The following is an 18771-nucleotide window of genomic DNA, read 5'->3' as shown; positions in this document are numbered from 1 at the left end:
CCACCTAATGTAGATCCTTACTTCCATGCCATCATGAAACTGCTTCAGAATAGTGAGAAAATTTACCGGCCATCCAAGTCTCCTCAAGATCTCCCACAAGGCAGTTCGATTGACAGAGTCAAAAGACCTAGTAAGACCAATGAATACCTGATAAAGTCCTATTTGCTGTTCCACACATTTTCCCTGTAACTGCCGTGCAGAGAAGATCATGTCAGTAGTAACCTTAACTTTTCTGAATCCACTCTGTGATTCAGGAAGAATCTCATTAACCACATATATCTGCAGCCAGTCCAATATTATTCGTGATAAAACTTTGCCGGCTGTAGCAAGGGGGCAAATACCGCGAAAGTTATTGCATTCATCCTTTTGTCCCTTACCTTTGAACACAATTTCCATGGCTTCATCCTTCCAGTCTTTTGGCATAACTTCCTTTTTCCATATCTTCTGTATTACTGCTGTCAGCATTTCTAGCAAGTAGTACCTACCTAACTTAAATAGTTCTACACTCAGACTATCAATGTCCGGTGATTTGTCATTGTTTAGCTTTAATACTGCTTTTTATTGTTTCCTCCATTTACGGGGTGTCATCTAAGCACTCAATGGGTGCATTCTGTGGAATGATATCAATACTTTTTTCAGCAACAACTGATGGTCGATTCAGAAGTTCATTGAAATGTTCCTCCCATCGCTTTAAGATGTCTTTGGGCTCCCTCAATAAAACACCAATCCTATTCTTCACATCAACCAAAGTAGGACATGATGGCCCATACACCTCTCGGGAGAAAGTATATAATAACTTAGTGTTCTTATTATTGAAAGCAGCCTCTATTTCTTCTGCTTTCTTCCGCCACCAAGTATCCTGCATGCTTCGAACCTTTCTTTGTACATCTAGTTTTATCTCTTTGAAAAAAGCTATATTTTGGGCAGAATCATTTGCTAGTAATGAATGCAATGCCTTTCGTTTTCTTTCAACAAATGTTGAATATGGAAATATTCACTTTCATCAAACTATTCTTGATGTTTCTTCTTTGCTCCCAAAACTTCTTTACTTAAATTGTATAGTTGTCCTCTGAAGTCCATCCACTCACCTGTCCAATCCAAAATTTCGATTTTCTGCAAAAATTCTACTCTAACTGTTATATCCTTAAGGAGATTCACATTCAAACGTTTAGGGATGCCAGTGCCACTTTGTCTACTGTTTGGTTTCACTACAAATTTGATCATCCTACGAACCAAGCGTTGATCTGTCCGCATGACCCGCACTATACAGAAATCTCTCTTACTTCGCTTTCTAGTCTATCAGGTGATATTGGTGATATGACTAAAGCCAGAATAACAAAAGAGTACTTCTGTAGATCCCTGAAAATATGGAACTCAGAAATGTCTTTTGCAGTACCAACTTTTAGGATTTTAGACTAAACACTCGATGAAATACGCAGCCCGAACATCAAAACCAGAAAGGTACTGACCACCAATGTCAGCTTTCATATTAACAGTGATACTAACAGGATTTCTGTGAGACATAGTTACATATCCTGTAAGATAGATGGCAACAATATCATTGATAAGAAGAGCAGTCTCTCGTGGACCTGCGATAGATACATTTCACCACACCTATGCCTTCGCTATCTAGGATAAACAAGAGGGAAAAAAATACTTCCAAACCTCCACATTGAGATAAGAAAATGTCGGGTCTGCCATACCAGTATGGAAGATAACATGAACATCAGCAGCATCTATCTCAAAATGTGTACGAGATACCTGCCCTGAGGCATGATATAGTTGCAAAGATTATTTACAATACTATCCGGAGGAAGGGCTGCGCTGACGTATATATCTGAGGTATTCACACCTTTAAAACAAGGAATACTTGTGAAAGACACCAATAAACACGTCAATTCGGTGCAACAATAGCAGAACTGATATTGCCATACACTGTTCTAGAGATCATCTGCCCATTAGATGTCAGTGTACAGCAAAAAGTTCGAGAAAAACAAAGTATTTATGGCAAATTAATGCGCAACTTCCTGTTCTTGTAGCTCGAATATGAATTATTCTTATACCTATCACCATTTGTGCATCAGGTTATGGAGCAACAAATTTGCACAAAAACCTAGCAATACTCGGCTTCTTGGAGAAAAAGCAAAACAAACTGATTGGGTTTCTCCAAATCCAGTCTCTTAATTGAACACTGAAAATTTGTTTGACACTCCAAAGAGATCTCCATCTGAGACGTTTATGTGAATAGGTGTGGATATATATATATACATATATATGTGTGTGTGTGTGTGTGTGTATATATATATATATATATATATATATATATATATATATATATATATACACATATATATATAAATATATAGTTTTAGAGAAAAGAACCAAGGTTCATGAACTCATCGATGAATATCCACTGTCACATATAGAAAAATTAATAAGTAAAAGCACAGTAAATAAGTATAATATAATACAAAGTAAATATCATAAGATAAACATAATAAAACGACTACACGTGTTTCATAACCAATTTTCAAATAGAAAGAAAATTTAAATCGATTAAAATCGATTAAAACTATCAAAAATCAATTCTATTCTAAAATATAGCTAATCTTCACGTCAAAATACAACAATAATAATAATAAAAGAATGTATATATCAACCAACAATAAATAACAAATGAATGTATATAAAATACTTATTATATAAAGATAGAAAAATATTATTAAAAATATCAAAATAATAAACATTCCATAATCAAGCTAACAGGTATATTATATGCAAAAACCGACTTAACGAATTTTTCGTTTAAATTACAATTTGAATGAAGTTTAAGGTTAAAATAATAAAGATAGAATTAGCACATATCTAAACGATGCAATAGTTTCAGCTAGAAGATTTTAGATTAAAAACGTTTATTTAAAAGAGGTCTAGTGAAAATATTGCGTAAAGAATAGGAACAGAAATAAAAATATGAATGAAAATATTATTATGAATGAAAGATTAAACTTTATATAATCTAAGGCATAATAAAAAACAATTAGCGATATTGTATAAGCAAAGAAATTAAATAAAAAGACTAGTTATTTATCGCATAAAATAGAAAGAAATATTAAACAGTATTAATCGAAAATATTTCAACCCTAATCAAATCGAACTCTTAGTTTAGGCTAAAATGATACTCTTACTTCTAAATAATTTAGTGTTAAATAAGGTATCGATTAAAATTATCATTAAAAATCAATTGAATAATATAAAAATACAAAAATTTTTTTTTTTTTTTAAACAATGATATAAAGTCGTTTAAACAAAGTAAAAACAATACTTATCAATATGTTGCTGTAGTTCAAGCTAAAACTTAGACGTTAAACTCAGAACTAGAGCGTTTATTTGAAAGAGGTCGCGCGAAAATACTACGTTAAGATAGAGAATAGAATATAAAAATCATGAATGATAGAATTATTCATAAAATCATGAATGAAAGATTTAAACTTTATATAACTTTCATCGTTAAAAAACCCAGCTATATTATAAAACATATTAATGAACTATAAATTCTAATAAATAATAAATTTTAAATAAGACTAACAAACATAAATTAAATAATATGTATGAAATAAGCTAAAACACTACTATTAATTTAATCTTTAAAAAATCGTAGTGTCATTACAATATTAAATCCTTACTCACTAAAATATTAACCTATCAAGAAATATAAATTATAACTACTATAATTAGTAAAGAAAGAATAGTATAAACAAATACACACCAACACACGCCCTCACATATATATATATATATACATATATACATACACATACAAATATACATACATATATACATACATATACACACATATACGCACAAGTATATACATATATACACACAACATACACACACATATACACATAAACACACATATATACATATACATAAATATATACATACATACACATACATACATACACACATATATATATACACACATTCACATATATACATATACCCATACATATACATATATATGCACATACACATATGTACATACATAAGCATACATATACATACATATACACACATACACTCATATATATATATATATATAAATATATACACACACTTAAACACTCACACATATAAATATATAAAGAAGGAATAGTATAAACAAATACACACTCACACATGCCCTCACACATACACACACATATATATATACATATATATACATACACATATACATACATATATATAAATATATATACATATATATACTCACATGTATATACATATATACACACAACATACACACACATATATACACAGAAACACACATATATACATATAAATATATAAATACATACGTAAACATATATACATACACACAAATATATACATACATACTAACACAGGCTAAAACACACACCCTCACATATATACATATACCCATACATATAGATATATATACACATACACATAAGTACATGCATAAGCATACATATACATACATATACACACATACACTCATATATATATATAAATATATACACACTCTTAAACACTCACACATATAAATATATAAAGAAGGAATGGAATAAACAAATACACACTCACACACGCCCTCACACACACACATATACATATATATATATACATATATATATATATAAATACATATATATATATATACATATATATATATACATATACATATGCATACATACATATATATAAATATATATACATATATATGCTCATATGTATATACAAATATACACACAACATACACACACAAACACACATATATACACACAAACACACATATATACATATACCCATACATATACATACATATACACACATACACTCATATATATATATACACACAGACTTTAACACTCACACATAAAAATATATATATAAATATATATTAAAAATCACAATTAGCTAAAATTTTGATGCATATATATATATATATATATATATATACGCATACGTATATGTGGATGTATATATACGTGTATGTATGTGTGGATATATATATATATATATATATATATATATATATATATATATACGTATACGTATGTGTGGACATATATATATATATATATATATATATATATATATATCAACAGTTCGACCAACGACATATTTACAAACACAAGGATTTCGCTTAACACAAAATGTTTCCTGGCTCTGTTAGTGACAAGCTTAAATGCTCTCAAGAGGAATTTAAATAAAACTCGAAGAAAAATCATTCATGCTTACCTGCGTGCATACATATATACTTACATACATGCATATACACATGCATGCATATACACATGCATTCATGCACACATACATACAAATATGCATGCACACATACATGCAGACATACACATATGCATGCACACATGCATGCATAATATACAAATTCATACATACAAGCACACAGATATATGTATGTGCATATATACATACATGCATACATACACGCACGCATACATGCATCTATACATCCACAAACATACATGAATTCATACATGTATGCATGTATGCATATGTGCGTACATGCATTCATATAGACATGTATACATGTTTAGAAGCATATATACACACCTGCATGCATAATTATATATACATATATGCATTCACAAATGCATATATACATACTTATATGCATGCGTACATATATATACATGCATATATGAATGCATACCTACATACATACATGCTTGCATGCATACATCCAACCCCGCACGCATACATATATACATGCATGCCTATATATACACATACATACATAAACATACATATATGCATGCATACATGCATACATACATAAATTAGTGCATACATGAATGCATACGTACATGCATGCATACATAATTACGTGCACATTCATGCATACATACATGCGAACATGCATGCATGCATACATACATACTTTTATACATACACACAAACACACACGCATATACCTCCCCGTTGCTAAATTCTACTAACAACAGAAAAAGAATCCAAATTCTTAATTCATACCCTACATCCAGATATCTGGGACTATGAAAATATGCAAGACCTCCTTAAGATTTAAAAATGTTTAAAACAAGACACTTTCCTTCACAACCTTGCTATCAAGAAGGTCGATCTTAAATACATACATACAAACAAACATATATGCATGATGTGAAAACCCGAAAAATACTATCAAACACACATAATGTCTACACAAACAGTGATGTTGAACGCCTCAACCTAAAACGAAAACAAGGCGGCAGAGGCTTAACTTCGATTCAAAATACCTATAAATGTCGCATCATATCCCTTCGGCAACATCGTTTCACCACCGAGTGTCGAAGTGCATCCCTTGACCAAGTTTGCATACATGAGGCTGATAACGTCATAAAACTTGGAAGGCAGCTTCTTGAGCAACACTCTTTGTCTGATAACCTAGAACATACGCCCAAAGAAGTCGCACAACTCTACCGCAACATATCATCATATATAGGATGAGCCTATATGAAGAGAAGACTAAGCATGGATGTGTTAGTAGAATGCTCGGTGATGATAGTAGCATCGATTATCAAAGCAGTTCATCATGGACCAGTAGCCAGATTACTACCTCCCACTCTGATGGGTATGCGTTTGCAATCCAGGAACAGGAAATATCAACCAAGTACCTGATGCACAAAAGGGACAGAGATGAGGGAAAAGCCGTAAAATATGACAATCGATGCAGAGTTTGTGGAGTTCACACTGAAGATATCACCCACATCATAAAGCGTTGTACGAAAATGTCATCACGGTATCATCTACCGATGAGACATGACGTTGTAGCTATGACACTCTATAATGAAATCCGTCGGAAGGATAATCCCGAGGACAAACAAATAAGAACCCACAATATGGTAGAAGCCATAGCCACTCATAATAAAAAGTAATACTGGTGGTATGTCCCAGTGAAGACCTCAATAAAATGTAAACACAATAGACCTGATATAATGATTTGGGATAGAGAAGAGAAACTATGCACAGTTGTGGAAATTAGCTGCCCATCGGATGTTGACATAAAGCTAAGATCAGTGAAAAAGAGAACACCATGCTGTTAGTACTGGCAGTGAATTCCATGTCAGTGTTAACAAAATGCCGAGCCTACGTGCTGGGATATGCAAAAAAAAATTAGATTAACGTCACCCACACATTTTTCTGCAGTTACTCTATCCAGATTATACCTGTAATTACTGGGGCCCTGGGATATGTAATACACTGCCTAAATACCAATCTTGAGAAATTGCGCTTCTCAAAACCAGAAAGGAGAGGCTAATTCGACGACTACAGGTCCAATCCATCACTGGAACTGTAAAAAATCTGTAAAACTTTCCAGAAGTTTATCATTTAAATATATATGAGCATTTCTAGATATGCAACTACATGCATGAGAATACATACATAAAACATACAAATTTGCACATACATACACACATGCATACACACATACATATATAAATGCATACATGCATACATACATACATACATACATACATACATACATACATACATACATACATACAAAAATACCCTGTTGTTGATGTTGAAATTCCAATGAGGGCAACTTGGATCTAAGTTGGAAACCTGCTCTTTCTCTATTGGCAAGAACTCTTGAAATAAACTGAATAATGACACACATACATACGTACGTACGTAGTACATACATACATACACAAATACATACATGCATGCATGCATACATACATGCATACATACATGCATGCATGCATACATACATGCATACATACATACATACATGCATGCATGCATGCATGCATACATACATACATACATACACACATACATACATACATACATGCATACATACATACATACATGCATGCATACATACTTACATACATACATACATACATACATACATACATACATGCATACATACATACATACATACATACATACATACATACGTACATACATACGTACATACATACATACATGCATACATACATACATACATGCATACATACATACACACATACATACATACATACGTACATACATACATACATACATACATACATACATACATACATACGTACATACATACGTACATACATACGTACATACATTCCCGGAACCATGTAATTGGGAAGCAAACGTCTTACCATACAGCGACTGAAATTTTTATCTACAATTCATAATTATATATTAAGAGTGTTTCTTACATTACATCTGTTGGCTCTTATTAAACAGAATAGACTGTGGTGCACAATAAGTCTTTCTTTGTCTCAAAAATGGCAGAACAACAGCTGGTTTCTTGCAATTATGAACGTTAGCTGCCATATTTCTTGAATCCGACACGAGTTGCTTTTGAAATATATGGACGTTGAGTAATTAAAAACTGAAGTCTTTACAATTTGTTCTAAAATAAGAACACATACATATCAAACACACACACACACACACACACACACACACACATACGCACAATCACATATATATCATTCAACTGCGGTAGTAGTTGAATAATATCTTCAGGCCGCAATTTACACGTAGCATATTCAGAGCTTTGTCGCTAATTCAGTTCTTAACCAAATTGAAAACTGTTAACACTTTTGAGGAGGACTTGCCCCTAGCGACATTTTGACATAAGAAAATTGAGATTTGGTCCAATAGAAAACAGTTTACATCAAAATTTGTAGCAACGTTATAGAAAAATAAGTAACGCTTCAAATCAAGTTTAGATCTAAATAACTCCTTTTATTTTAAAAGCAAAATATATTTATCTTAGCTTTAATGATAGAAGAAACAATGAATTTTATCATAGTTTTGGTCCCATGCAACAAAAATTTGTATCAAAAACTTTGTGCGGTAAAATATCGTGAAAAAAATATAAATATGGCAAAAAATTGGTTTTAAGTATAATTAACTTTTTTTTTTATTTCAGAAACAAACTATATTTTAATTCCAGGAATTTCATGGTATTAATTTCATGCAATGAAGTTTTAAAAGAAAATGTTATGAGTGTTTGTTTCTAAAATTTGAGGGTGCTAATATAGTTCTATACTGTTTTATGAAAGTAGTTCTAAGGGGACTTTTAATATATGTCACCAGCATCATTGAGGTAAGGAAAAACACTTTCATCGACACTGCTAATTTGCAATTAGTTTAATAACGTCATCTATATTAAAAGTTAAAATATTATTTAGAAATTTATTAGATTTATTATTCAATTTTGAATAATAGGTGCAGGAGTGGTTGTGTGATAAGTAGCTTGCTTACCAGCCTCATGGTTCCGGGTTCATTCCCACTGCGTGGCACCTTGGGCAAGTGTCTTCTACTATAGCCTCGGGCCGACCAAAGCATTGTGAGTGGATTTGGTAGACGGAAACTGAAAGAAGCCTGTCGTATATATGTATATGTATATATATATATATATATATATATATATATATATATATATATATATATATATATATGTATGTATGTGTGTGTATATGTTTGTGTTTGTGTTTGTCCCTCAACATCGCTTGACAACCGATGCTGGTGTGTTTACGTCGCCGTAACTTGGCGGTTCGGGAAAAGAGACCGATAGAATAAGTACTAGGCTTACAAAGAATAAGTCCTGAGGTCGATTTGCTCGACTAAAGGCAGTGCTCCAGCATGGCCGCAGTCAAATTACTGAAACAAGTAAAAGAGTAAAGAGTAAGGTAAAATCTTAAATTATTAATTGACACATTATTAATTAGCATAATAACATAGCCTGGAAAAAAGCATGGATTACATGGGAAAATGTGAGCAAGGGAAATAATATAAAAGATTATAAACCTGGAAAAGTACAGGATAAGTTATTACACTTGGAAAGGTTCAGGACAAGTTATTGCATCTGATAAAGTACAGAACAAGAAAATTTTTACTTAAAATATTGCAGCTAAGGAAAAAATTTGAATATTAAAAATTATTTGATTTTAATTTACGAAGTAACATTATAATAAAAGAAAAGTACCATCATTTTCTTAAAATATTCACTCACTAGAATGCTTAAAAGAGAACCATAAGTACCAATATAGCTAAGGTTTTATTCAAAGTAGAATAGTATATATGGTAGGCAAATTCATTATATAAAAAAATAGGCATTGGGTCAACACTAAAAATGTGACGACTCGGTAATAACTTAGGCAATAACTCGAGCAAATTTTACTGTGAATTTATGGTTATAGGTAGATTTTGTTGTTATATATAACTAGTTTTTGTATTATTCTATTTATTGTTCTAACTAAATATGTACTACTATTATTTTTTATAATCTATTATCAAATTTCTAATTATCAATTAATAATTAAAAGATGAATTTTTTAAAGTGCAAAAAATATTTTGAGTTATTTTTTATTTTTAATAGAAGTAACAAGTAATAACAAATAGAAGTAATAACTTGTAATAAAATTTTTAGTTTTAATAAAAGCTAAAATTTTCTAAATCTAGATATTTTATTTGAAATCTTATATTTGAATATTTTAAGTAAACATTCTCTTTACCAGATGTAAAAACCTGTCCTGAACTTTTCCAAGTATAAAAACTTGTCCTGTACTTTTTCAGATTTATAATCTTTTATATTATTTCTCTTACTGCCATTTTTGCTTCCTCGTCACATGATTCCGGCTTCAATTCAAACGTGTGGCATCTTGAGCAAGTGTCTTCCACTATAGCCTCGGGCCGACCAGAGTGAGTGGATTTCGTAGACGGAAACTGAAAGAAGCTTGTTGTATATATATATATATATATATATATATATATATATATATATATATATATATATATATATATATATATATATATATATATATATGTATATATATGTAATATATATATATATATATATATATATATATATATATATATATAGAGAGAGAGAGAGAGAGAGAGAGAGAGAGAGAGAGAGAGATATATACACACACACATATACATATATATACACACACACGCATATATGTATATGTATATACCTATGTGTGCGTGCATCTTTGTGTCTGTGTTTGTCCTTTCACCACCACTTAACAACCAGTGTTTTGGTGTGCTTTCGTCCGTGTAACTTCTCGGTTCGGCCAAATGGACTGATAGAATAAGTAGTAGGCTTAAAAAAATAAGGCGTGGTGTAGTTCAATTGAAAAAAAAACATTCAAGGCCGTACCTCAGTATGGCCGTATTCAAATGACACAAGTAAAAGATAAAAGATATACATACACACACGTGCACGCACACGCACACATGCGCACGCACACGCACACACACACGCATATGATATAAAAGTTTAAAAGTTTACACTGATTTTTAAATAGTTGAAATAGAAAGATGTGACTTATGTCGCAACTGTATTGATTCTGACTAATGTTTGAAGCTTGTCCTATTTTTGTCGGGAGTTCATGGCTCAAAATAGTTTATGTTTAGGATAGGACTATCCAAAACATAAACTTATTCGAGTTATGCACTACCCATAAAAATAGGACAAGCTTCAAATAAAAGTCAGAAGCAAGACAGTTGCGGCATAACCCAATTCTTTCTATCTCAACTTTTGAAAATTAGTGTAAATTGTCAAACAGGTTAAATCTTTAAATTTAATTAGAAAAATTTTCAACTATTCTCAGTGCATTTTCAACTGTTAGTTTTTCTATATTTCTAACCGTGTAGAATAAAATAATTTTATTTCATTTGTGTGTGTGTGTGTATGTATGTGTGTGTGTGTGTGTGTGTGTGTGTGTGTGTGTGTGTGTGTGTGTGTGTGTGTGTGCATTTATATATATATATGTATGTATGTATGTATGTATGTATGTATACATGTATGTATGAATTATGTATGCATGTATGCGTGTATGTATGCATAAACGTAAGTATGTATATATATCATTGTCCATGATGTGTGCCGTACTTAATGATCTGGTCCATGAGATTAATCGACAAGCCGATACAAATGATATCGATATTGGAACAAAGGCACCAATCATGGAACTATGCCGTCATACATTTGTAAGCAAGGTCGTTGAGGACAATACAAGTACTTAAAAAGTGCGACAGTGTATTTTCTTATGTGGTATCTTTCTGGGCAATTATACGTGAGTATGCTTTCGGTCTTGGTACTAGTGAAAAGGATTAATGTTTAAACATTAGGATAATATAAATGTCTGTGTGTGTGTGTGTGTGTGCATATTTGTAACAACGTGTTTTATTGTATCCGCGTGGGCGTATGAATGTACATGTGTGAGAGTTTGCCGATCTGTATGTGAGCATAGAACAACATAAATTAAGGTCAACCAATTATGATTCGAATACGTATGATGCGCATGCGTGAATTACGTCATCTGATGATTGTATTAACAACGTATATAACAACGAAAACAACGAGAACAATAACAGCAGCAGCAACAACAGCAACAACAACAACAACAACAACAACAACAATAATAATAATAATAATAATAATAATAATAATAATAATAATTTTTTTCTCTGTATTAAACTTTAAACTCGTCTAATTAACGCCCGCAATGATTAGCCTATATTGAGACTTCTCATAGACAGGCAATCCCTCAGCTAACCAACATACTGGATATTAATTGGCCGAGTCATCCGGAATAACAACTCTGGAAATAAATATATGACGTTTATCGAATGATTCTTTTCTGTCTCTTTCAGCTGTTGCTTAGATAAACGCACTGACATTATAAAGGTTAGCATTATCGTTTCAATCCCTAGAGCATTCGCCCGCTCTTTTTTCTTTTTTTTTTTTTTGCTTTTTCTTTAATATATAAACAATCACGAATGCTACTGAACTAGTTCATTTGTTTTTATGGTACTCATTGTAGCCGGCGTCATTTAACTATAGTTATTGATTAATTCTAGTTCATATAACCTATTCTATTTTCCGATCCTAATGATGCATCGTACTGAAGCGAATCATATAATCTATCTGCTATCTTCAGACTTTTCACATTTCAGTCTGAACGAACAAGAATTCCCTAAGGTTTCCAATGTTAGTTACCAATTTTCTACTTGTAAACTAAGGCCTAAATAATTAACTTAATACGAAGGTTGTTCAATATTAAGGAACCAAGCAAGCGTTAAAGTGGCATAAACGATAGATTGAAAGAATACCAGAGTGCGTTTACATTTTGTTCGTATTGTTTTGAGTTCAAATCCTCTGGGAGCAGCTTATTATAAGTTGAGGGGGGAAGGGAGATCGATAAATTAATATCTATTTGAGGCCTATTTAATCAGTTATAACTCTCTCTTATGATTTTATGGCCTTATACTAACAACGAGAAAAAGTAAAAAATAATGGAACCTTAGGAATCTGTAGAATAGACAAAAAACAAGGGAGCACCGGAGAACAGGTTAAACCTTGCAGTTTCCAGTGCCGTTCATTCACGTGTCAAGTTAAACTCCGCACAAAATTTACTTTGACCTTCATGGTCTGGACATGCAGCACGAATGGAAAAGTCAAGCTTCTCACCCCATTTCACGTCTTATTCAGCGAGCTCACTTCAGGGAAAAGACCACGGGGTTGCCCTTTTTGAAGATGAAAGGACCAACTAGAAGAAGAAGAAGAAGAAGAAGAAGAAGAAGAAGAAGAAGAAGAAGAAGAAGAAGAAGAAGAAGAAGAAGAAGAAGAAGAAGTGAAAGAAGAAGAAGAAGAAGAAGAAGAAGAAGAAGAAGAAGAAGAGAGAAGAAGAAGAAGAAGAAGAAGAAGAAGAAGAAGAAGAAGAAGAAGAAGAAGAATGGGGGGATAGTGTTCAAAAATTTAGTTAAAAACATTAGCAAAAGAATTTCTAGCCTCTCCTCTGATAGGGACATTTTTAATACCGTTGCCCCAGTATATAATAAGGCTCTAAAAGATAGTGGTTTTAACGAGGAAATAACCTATACACCTGCCACCAGTCCAGTAATAAAGAAAAAGAAACATATAAATAGGAAAATTATCTGGTTCACACCCCGCTACTCACCCGAAGGGACCTTTAATATAGCCAAGTATTTCTTAGCACTGATAGACATTTTCCAGTCAACCATAGTTACAGAAAGCTCTTCAACAGACAGCTCAACTGCTAATTTTTTTAATATAATCGCACATAACCCACAAAAACCGCAATATGAAACCAGCTGTTCATGCAGGGAGAAATTGTTTTATAGGTTTATTGCTCATATATTTTTTACACATATTTTTTTCTGTTTTCTCCTTTCCACCCTGCTTTTTTCCTGTGCGTCTATAGACGTGTACATGGAACCTTTTGCACGCGCTTGCGGATGTGTGTGTATATGCGGGTACGTGCGTATATAGATGTGTGTGCGTGCTTGCGAGAATGTGCGCATATAGACGCGTTTTGCTCTTATAGCTTTTTCACACGTTTTTATATTTTTTTCTGTATTTTGCCTTTAGCCCTTTTTTATTCTTGGGCATGTGCAATTATTGACGTGTGTATAAACCTTTTTGGCGCGCGTGTGTATGGTTGCGAGCGTGTTTCGCACGTGTGTGTGTGTGTGTGAGCGTGTATGCGGGTATATATATACATATATATATATATATATATATATATATATATATATATATATATATATATATATATACTCTTTACTCTTTTACTTGTTTCAGTCATTTGACTGCGGCCATGCTGGAGCACCGCCTTTAGTGGAGAAAATCGACTCCAGGACTTATTCTTTGTAAGCCTACTACTTATTCTATCGGTCTCTTTTTGAAGAACCACTAAGTTACGGGGACGTAAACACACCAGCATCGGTTGTCAAGTGATGGTGGGAGACAAACACACACACACATATATATATATACATATATACGACGGGCTTTTGTCAGTTTCCGTTTACCAAATCCACTCACAAGGCTTTGGTCGGCCCGAGACTATAGTAGAAAACACTTGCCCAAGGTGCCACGCAGTGGGACTGAACCCGGAACTATGTTGTTGGTAAGCAGGCTATTTACCACACAGCCACTCCAATATATATATATTAGTGAACGTGTGGGTGAGCATGTGTGTTTCAAGTGAGTGTTGATGAGTATATATATATATATAGGCGCATCTACGTGGGTGTGCGGGCGCTCATGTGTATGTATGGACTGGTGCGCTTACGCGAATACTATGGACATTTTTACTCCCTTGCCTTTACTCCCTCCCCTCAGCGGTCATTCTAATAGCTCTTTTGTCTTAATAACGGTCAACCACATAGTAATTTCCCTTTGTTTAGCGGTCATTTTCATAGCAATTTTCAATGACCAGATAACTGAAGAGAAAGCGGCGTGAGTTTCCGCCCCGGCATCCGAAACTCGGAGTTTTATCATGGCTACCGAATAGTTGTCTATTTAAATAATATCGAAGTCTCTATAAAGATCTATGATAAAAATCAAAAAAGTACAAAGTAATAAATATTAAAATAGTAAAAATGACTACACGTGTTTCATAACCATGTTTTCAAATAGAAAATAAAATAAAAATTAAATGGATTTAAAATATATCGATCGAAAATCAATTCTATTAAAAAATATTGCTAATCTTCAGGTCAAAATACAATAATAATAATAAAATCAATGTATATATATCGACTAAGAATAGATATCAAATGAATTTATATAAAAATACTTATTTTACCAATAAATAAAAGAAAAACATTTAACAATATTACTGAAAGTAAATGCAATACTTATCTTATTGAAGCCATAGTTTAAACTAAAATTTCAAACGTTGTACTTTTAACTTAGCGTTTATTAGAAAATATGGCGTAAAGAAAAGTAATAGAATAAAGAGATATACAAGTATGTATTTAAGTTTTATTTATAAAATCAAAGTGTATTTTAGCTATAATCATAATGAAAGAAATTAACAGTATCATAAATATTTACTGGAAAATTTTAAATTCTAAATAATTTTCAAGTGTAATAAATTAAAACTAAAATACGTAAATTAGATAATATATATGAAAGAAGCGAAAATAATATAAATTAAAATATTTACATTAAATAAATTGATTAAAATATTTATTTTATATAAATCATTGTATCATTTAATTATTAATATATAATATTCCCTAAAAATAGTATCGTACTAATTAATACACACTTTATAAGTACAAATTATAACTACTACAATTAGTAATCATAAGATAGGGTTTATATATATATATATATATATATATATATATATATATATATATATATATATATATATATATATATATATATATATATATATATATATATATATATATATATATATATATATATATATACATATATATATACATATATATATATATACATATATATATATACATATATATATATATATATATATATATATATATAGATATATATATATATATATGCACATACATAAACACACACACATATATATATATATACACACACACAATTAGCTAAACTTATATAAACAATTTAATTTATGTCTACATTTAATTTTACGTCCATCAAGGATTTAATCAGTTTCATTATTATTATTGTATTTTGAAAATATGGTTATGAAACACGTGTAATCATTTTTACTATTTTAATATTTATTACTTTGTAGTTTTTGGATTTTTATGATAGGCCTTTATAGTGTATTTACCTATTAAATTTTTCTATATGTGATTGTGGATTTTCATGGATGGATAAAATAATTGTGGGGTTTTTTCTCTAGATTATATATTTACTCTTTTACTCTCTGTTTTACTTGTTTCAGTCATTTGACTGCGGCCATGCTGGAGCACCGCCTTTTTAGTAGAGCAAATCGACCCCAGGACTTATTCTTTGCAAGCCTAGTACTTTTTCTATCGATCTCATTTGCCGAACCAGCATCGGTTGTCAAGCGATGTTGGGGGACAAACACAGACACAAGCATATACACACACACATATATATATATATATATATATATATATATATACATATATACGACGGGCTTCTTTCAGTTTCCGTCTACCAAATCCACTCACAAGGCTTTGGTCGGCCCGAGGCTATAGTAGAAGACACTTGCCCAAGGTGCCACGCAGTGGGAATGAACCCGGAACCATGTGGTTGGTAAGCAAGCTACTTACCACACAGCCACTCCTGCGCCTATATATTATATATTGTGAAATGTAATTTAATTTTGTTAAATTAAATTTTCCTCTGTAAATTTGAAGTTTTTCCCTAATATCATATATATGTATATATATATTTATATATATATATATATATATATATATATATATATATATATATATATATATATATATATATATATATATATATATGAATGTATGTATATAAATATATATATAAATAGATGTGTGTATTTTTACTTTGTTAATCTATTCTTCCTTTGCAGTTTCGTGAAACTATTATTAGGAATTTTCCAAAGAATTCTAAATATTACTCTATTATCAACTAACACACGGTTATGATTGGTTTTTCCAACACAAAAAATCTCTTACAAATTATCTCCTCACATAATATTAGCCTGTTAAATAGGGATATATTTACTAATACTAACATTAATTTAGCTAATGCCATCCATCTCCCTAAAAATATTAATAACAAGGCGTTGGAGTGGCTGTGTGGTAAGTATCTTGCTTAACAACCTCATGGTTCCGGGTTCAGTCCCACTGCGTGACACCTTGGGCAAGTGTCTTCTACTATAGCCTCGCGCCAACCAAAGCCATGTGAGTGGATTTGGTAGACGGAACCTGAAAGAAGCCCGTCGTATATATGTATGTGTGTGTGTGTGTGTGTGTGTGTGTGTGTGTATGTGTGTGTATGTGTGTGTGTGTGTGTGTGTGTGTGTGTGTGTTATTTCTTTACTACCCACAAGGGGCTACACACAGAGGGGACAAACAAGCACAGACAAACGGATTAAGTCGATTATACCGACTCCAGTGCGTAACTGGTACTTATTTGATCGACCCCGAAAGGATGAAAGGCAAAGTCGACCTCGGCGGAATTTGAACTCAGAACGTAGCGGCAGACGAAATACCGCTAAGCATTTCGCCCGGCGTGCTAACGTTTCTGTCAGTTCGCCGTGTGTGTGTGTGTGTGTGTGTGTGTGTGTGTGTGTGTGTGTGTGTGTGTGTGTGTGTGTGTGTGTGTGTGTGTGTGTGTTTATGTTTACGTGTCTGTATTTCTCCCTCCAACTTCGCTTGACAACCGATGCTGGTGTGTTTGCGTCCCCCGTAACTTAGCGGTTCGGCAAAAGAGACCGATATAATAAGTACTAGACTTACAAAGAATAAGTCCTGGGGTTGATTTGCTCGACTAAAGGTAGTGCTCCAGCATGGCCACAGTCAAATGACTGAAACAAATAAAAGAGTAAAAAGAGTAAAGAGTAAGGGTATTGTATCTGAAGTCAATTACCACAGAATTAAGTTTATGTCAAGTAACTGTAAAATTAAAAATTCTATATACCAATGTAAAATTACTTCAGGTTACGATGTATTTTTATATAAGCAGTTCCTCTTCTCAGCTATCTAAAAGAATTTCTAATCATTACTCTCCATTTAGAGATATGAATAAACGTAGCAATGCTGGGCTTAGTAAATTAATATGGTATCTAAAAGACCACAATAAACAATTTAATTTAGATTGTTTGGTTCTCTCAATTTCGATTCCTTATGATAAAGGCAAGGAATTCCGTCTTCTCTGTAATTCTGAACTATTTTTTCTTCTTTTTTCTAAAAATCCTCTCGTAAACATGGTTATAGAGCGTGCATACCGATGTAAACATTGACAGAAAAACACCTTTAGTTCATATA

At 32.0% G+C, this 18771-nt stretch overlaps 1 protein-coding gene across 1 annotated transcript in view; it reads right to left on the bottom strand.

Moving 5' to 3' along the window:
- Window positions 1-574: 574 nt before the first annotated feature.
- LOC149132219 (uncharacterized) overlaps window positions 575-18771 on the bottom strand; it is a 43541-nt gene continuing 25344 nt past the window's right edge. The window contains exons 2-3 of the mRNA XM_089365336.1: window positions 1436-1535; window positions 575-965 (exon numbers count right to left, since the gene is read on the bottom strand). Of these exons, the coding sequence (XP_089221462.1) occupies window positions 575-965; window positions 1436-1535 (491 nt within the window). The remainder of the gene's footprint in view (window positions 966-1435; window positions 1536-18771) is intronic.

Source organism: Octopus bimaculoides, chromosome Z, assembly GCF_046866305.1.
Source record: "Octopus bimaculoides isolate indiv1 chromosome Z, ASM4686630v1, whole genome shotgun sequence".
Taxonomy (NCBI): domain Eukaryota; kingdom Metazoa; phylum Mollusca; class Cephalopoda; order Octopoda; family Octopodidae; genus Octopus; species Octopus bimaculoides.
Note: the sequence above shows the minus strand (reverse complement) of the source record. Positions and strands in the feature narration are given on the sequence as shown.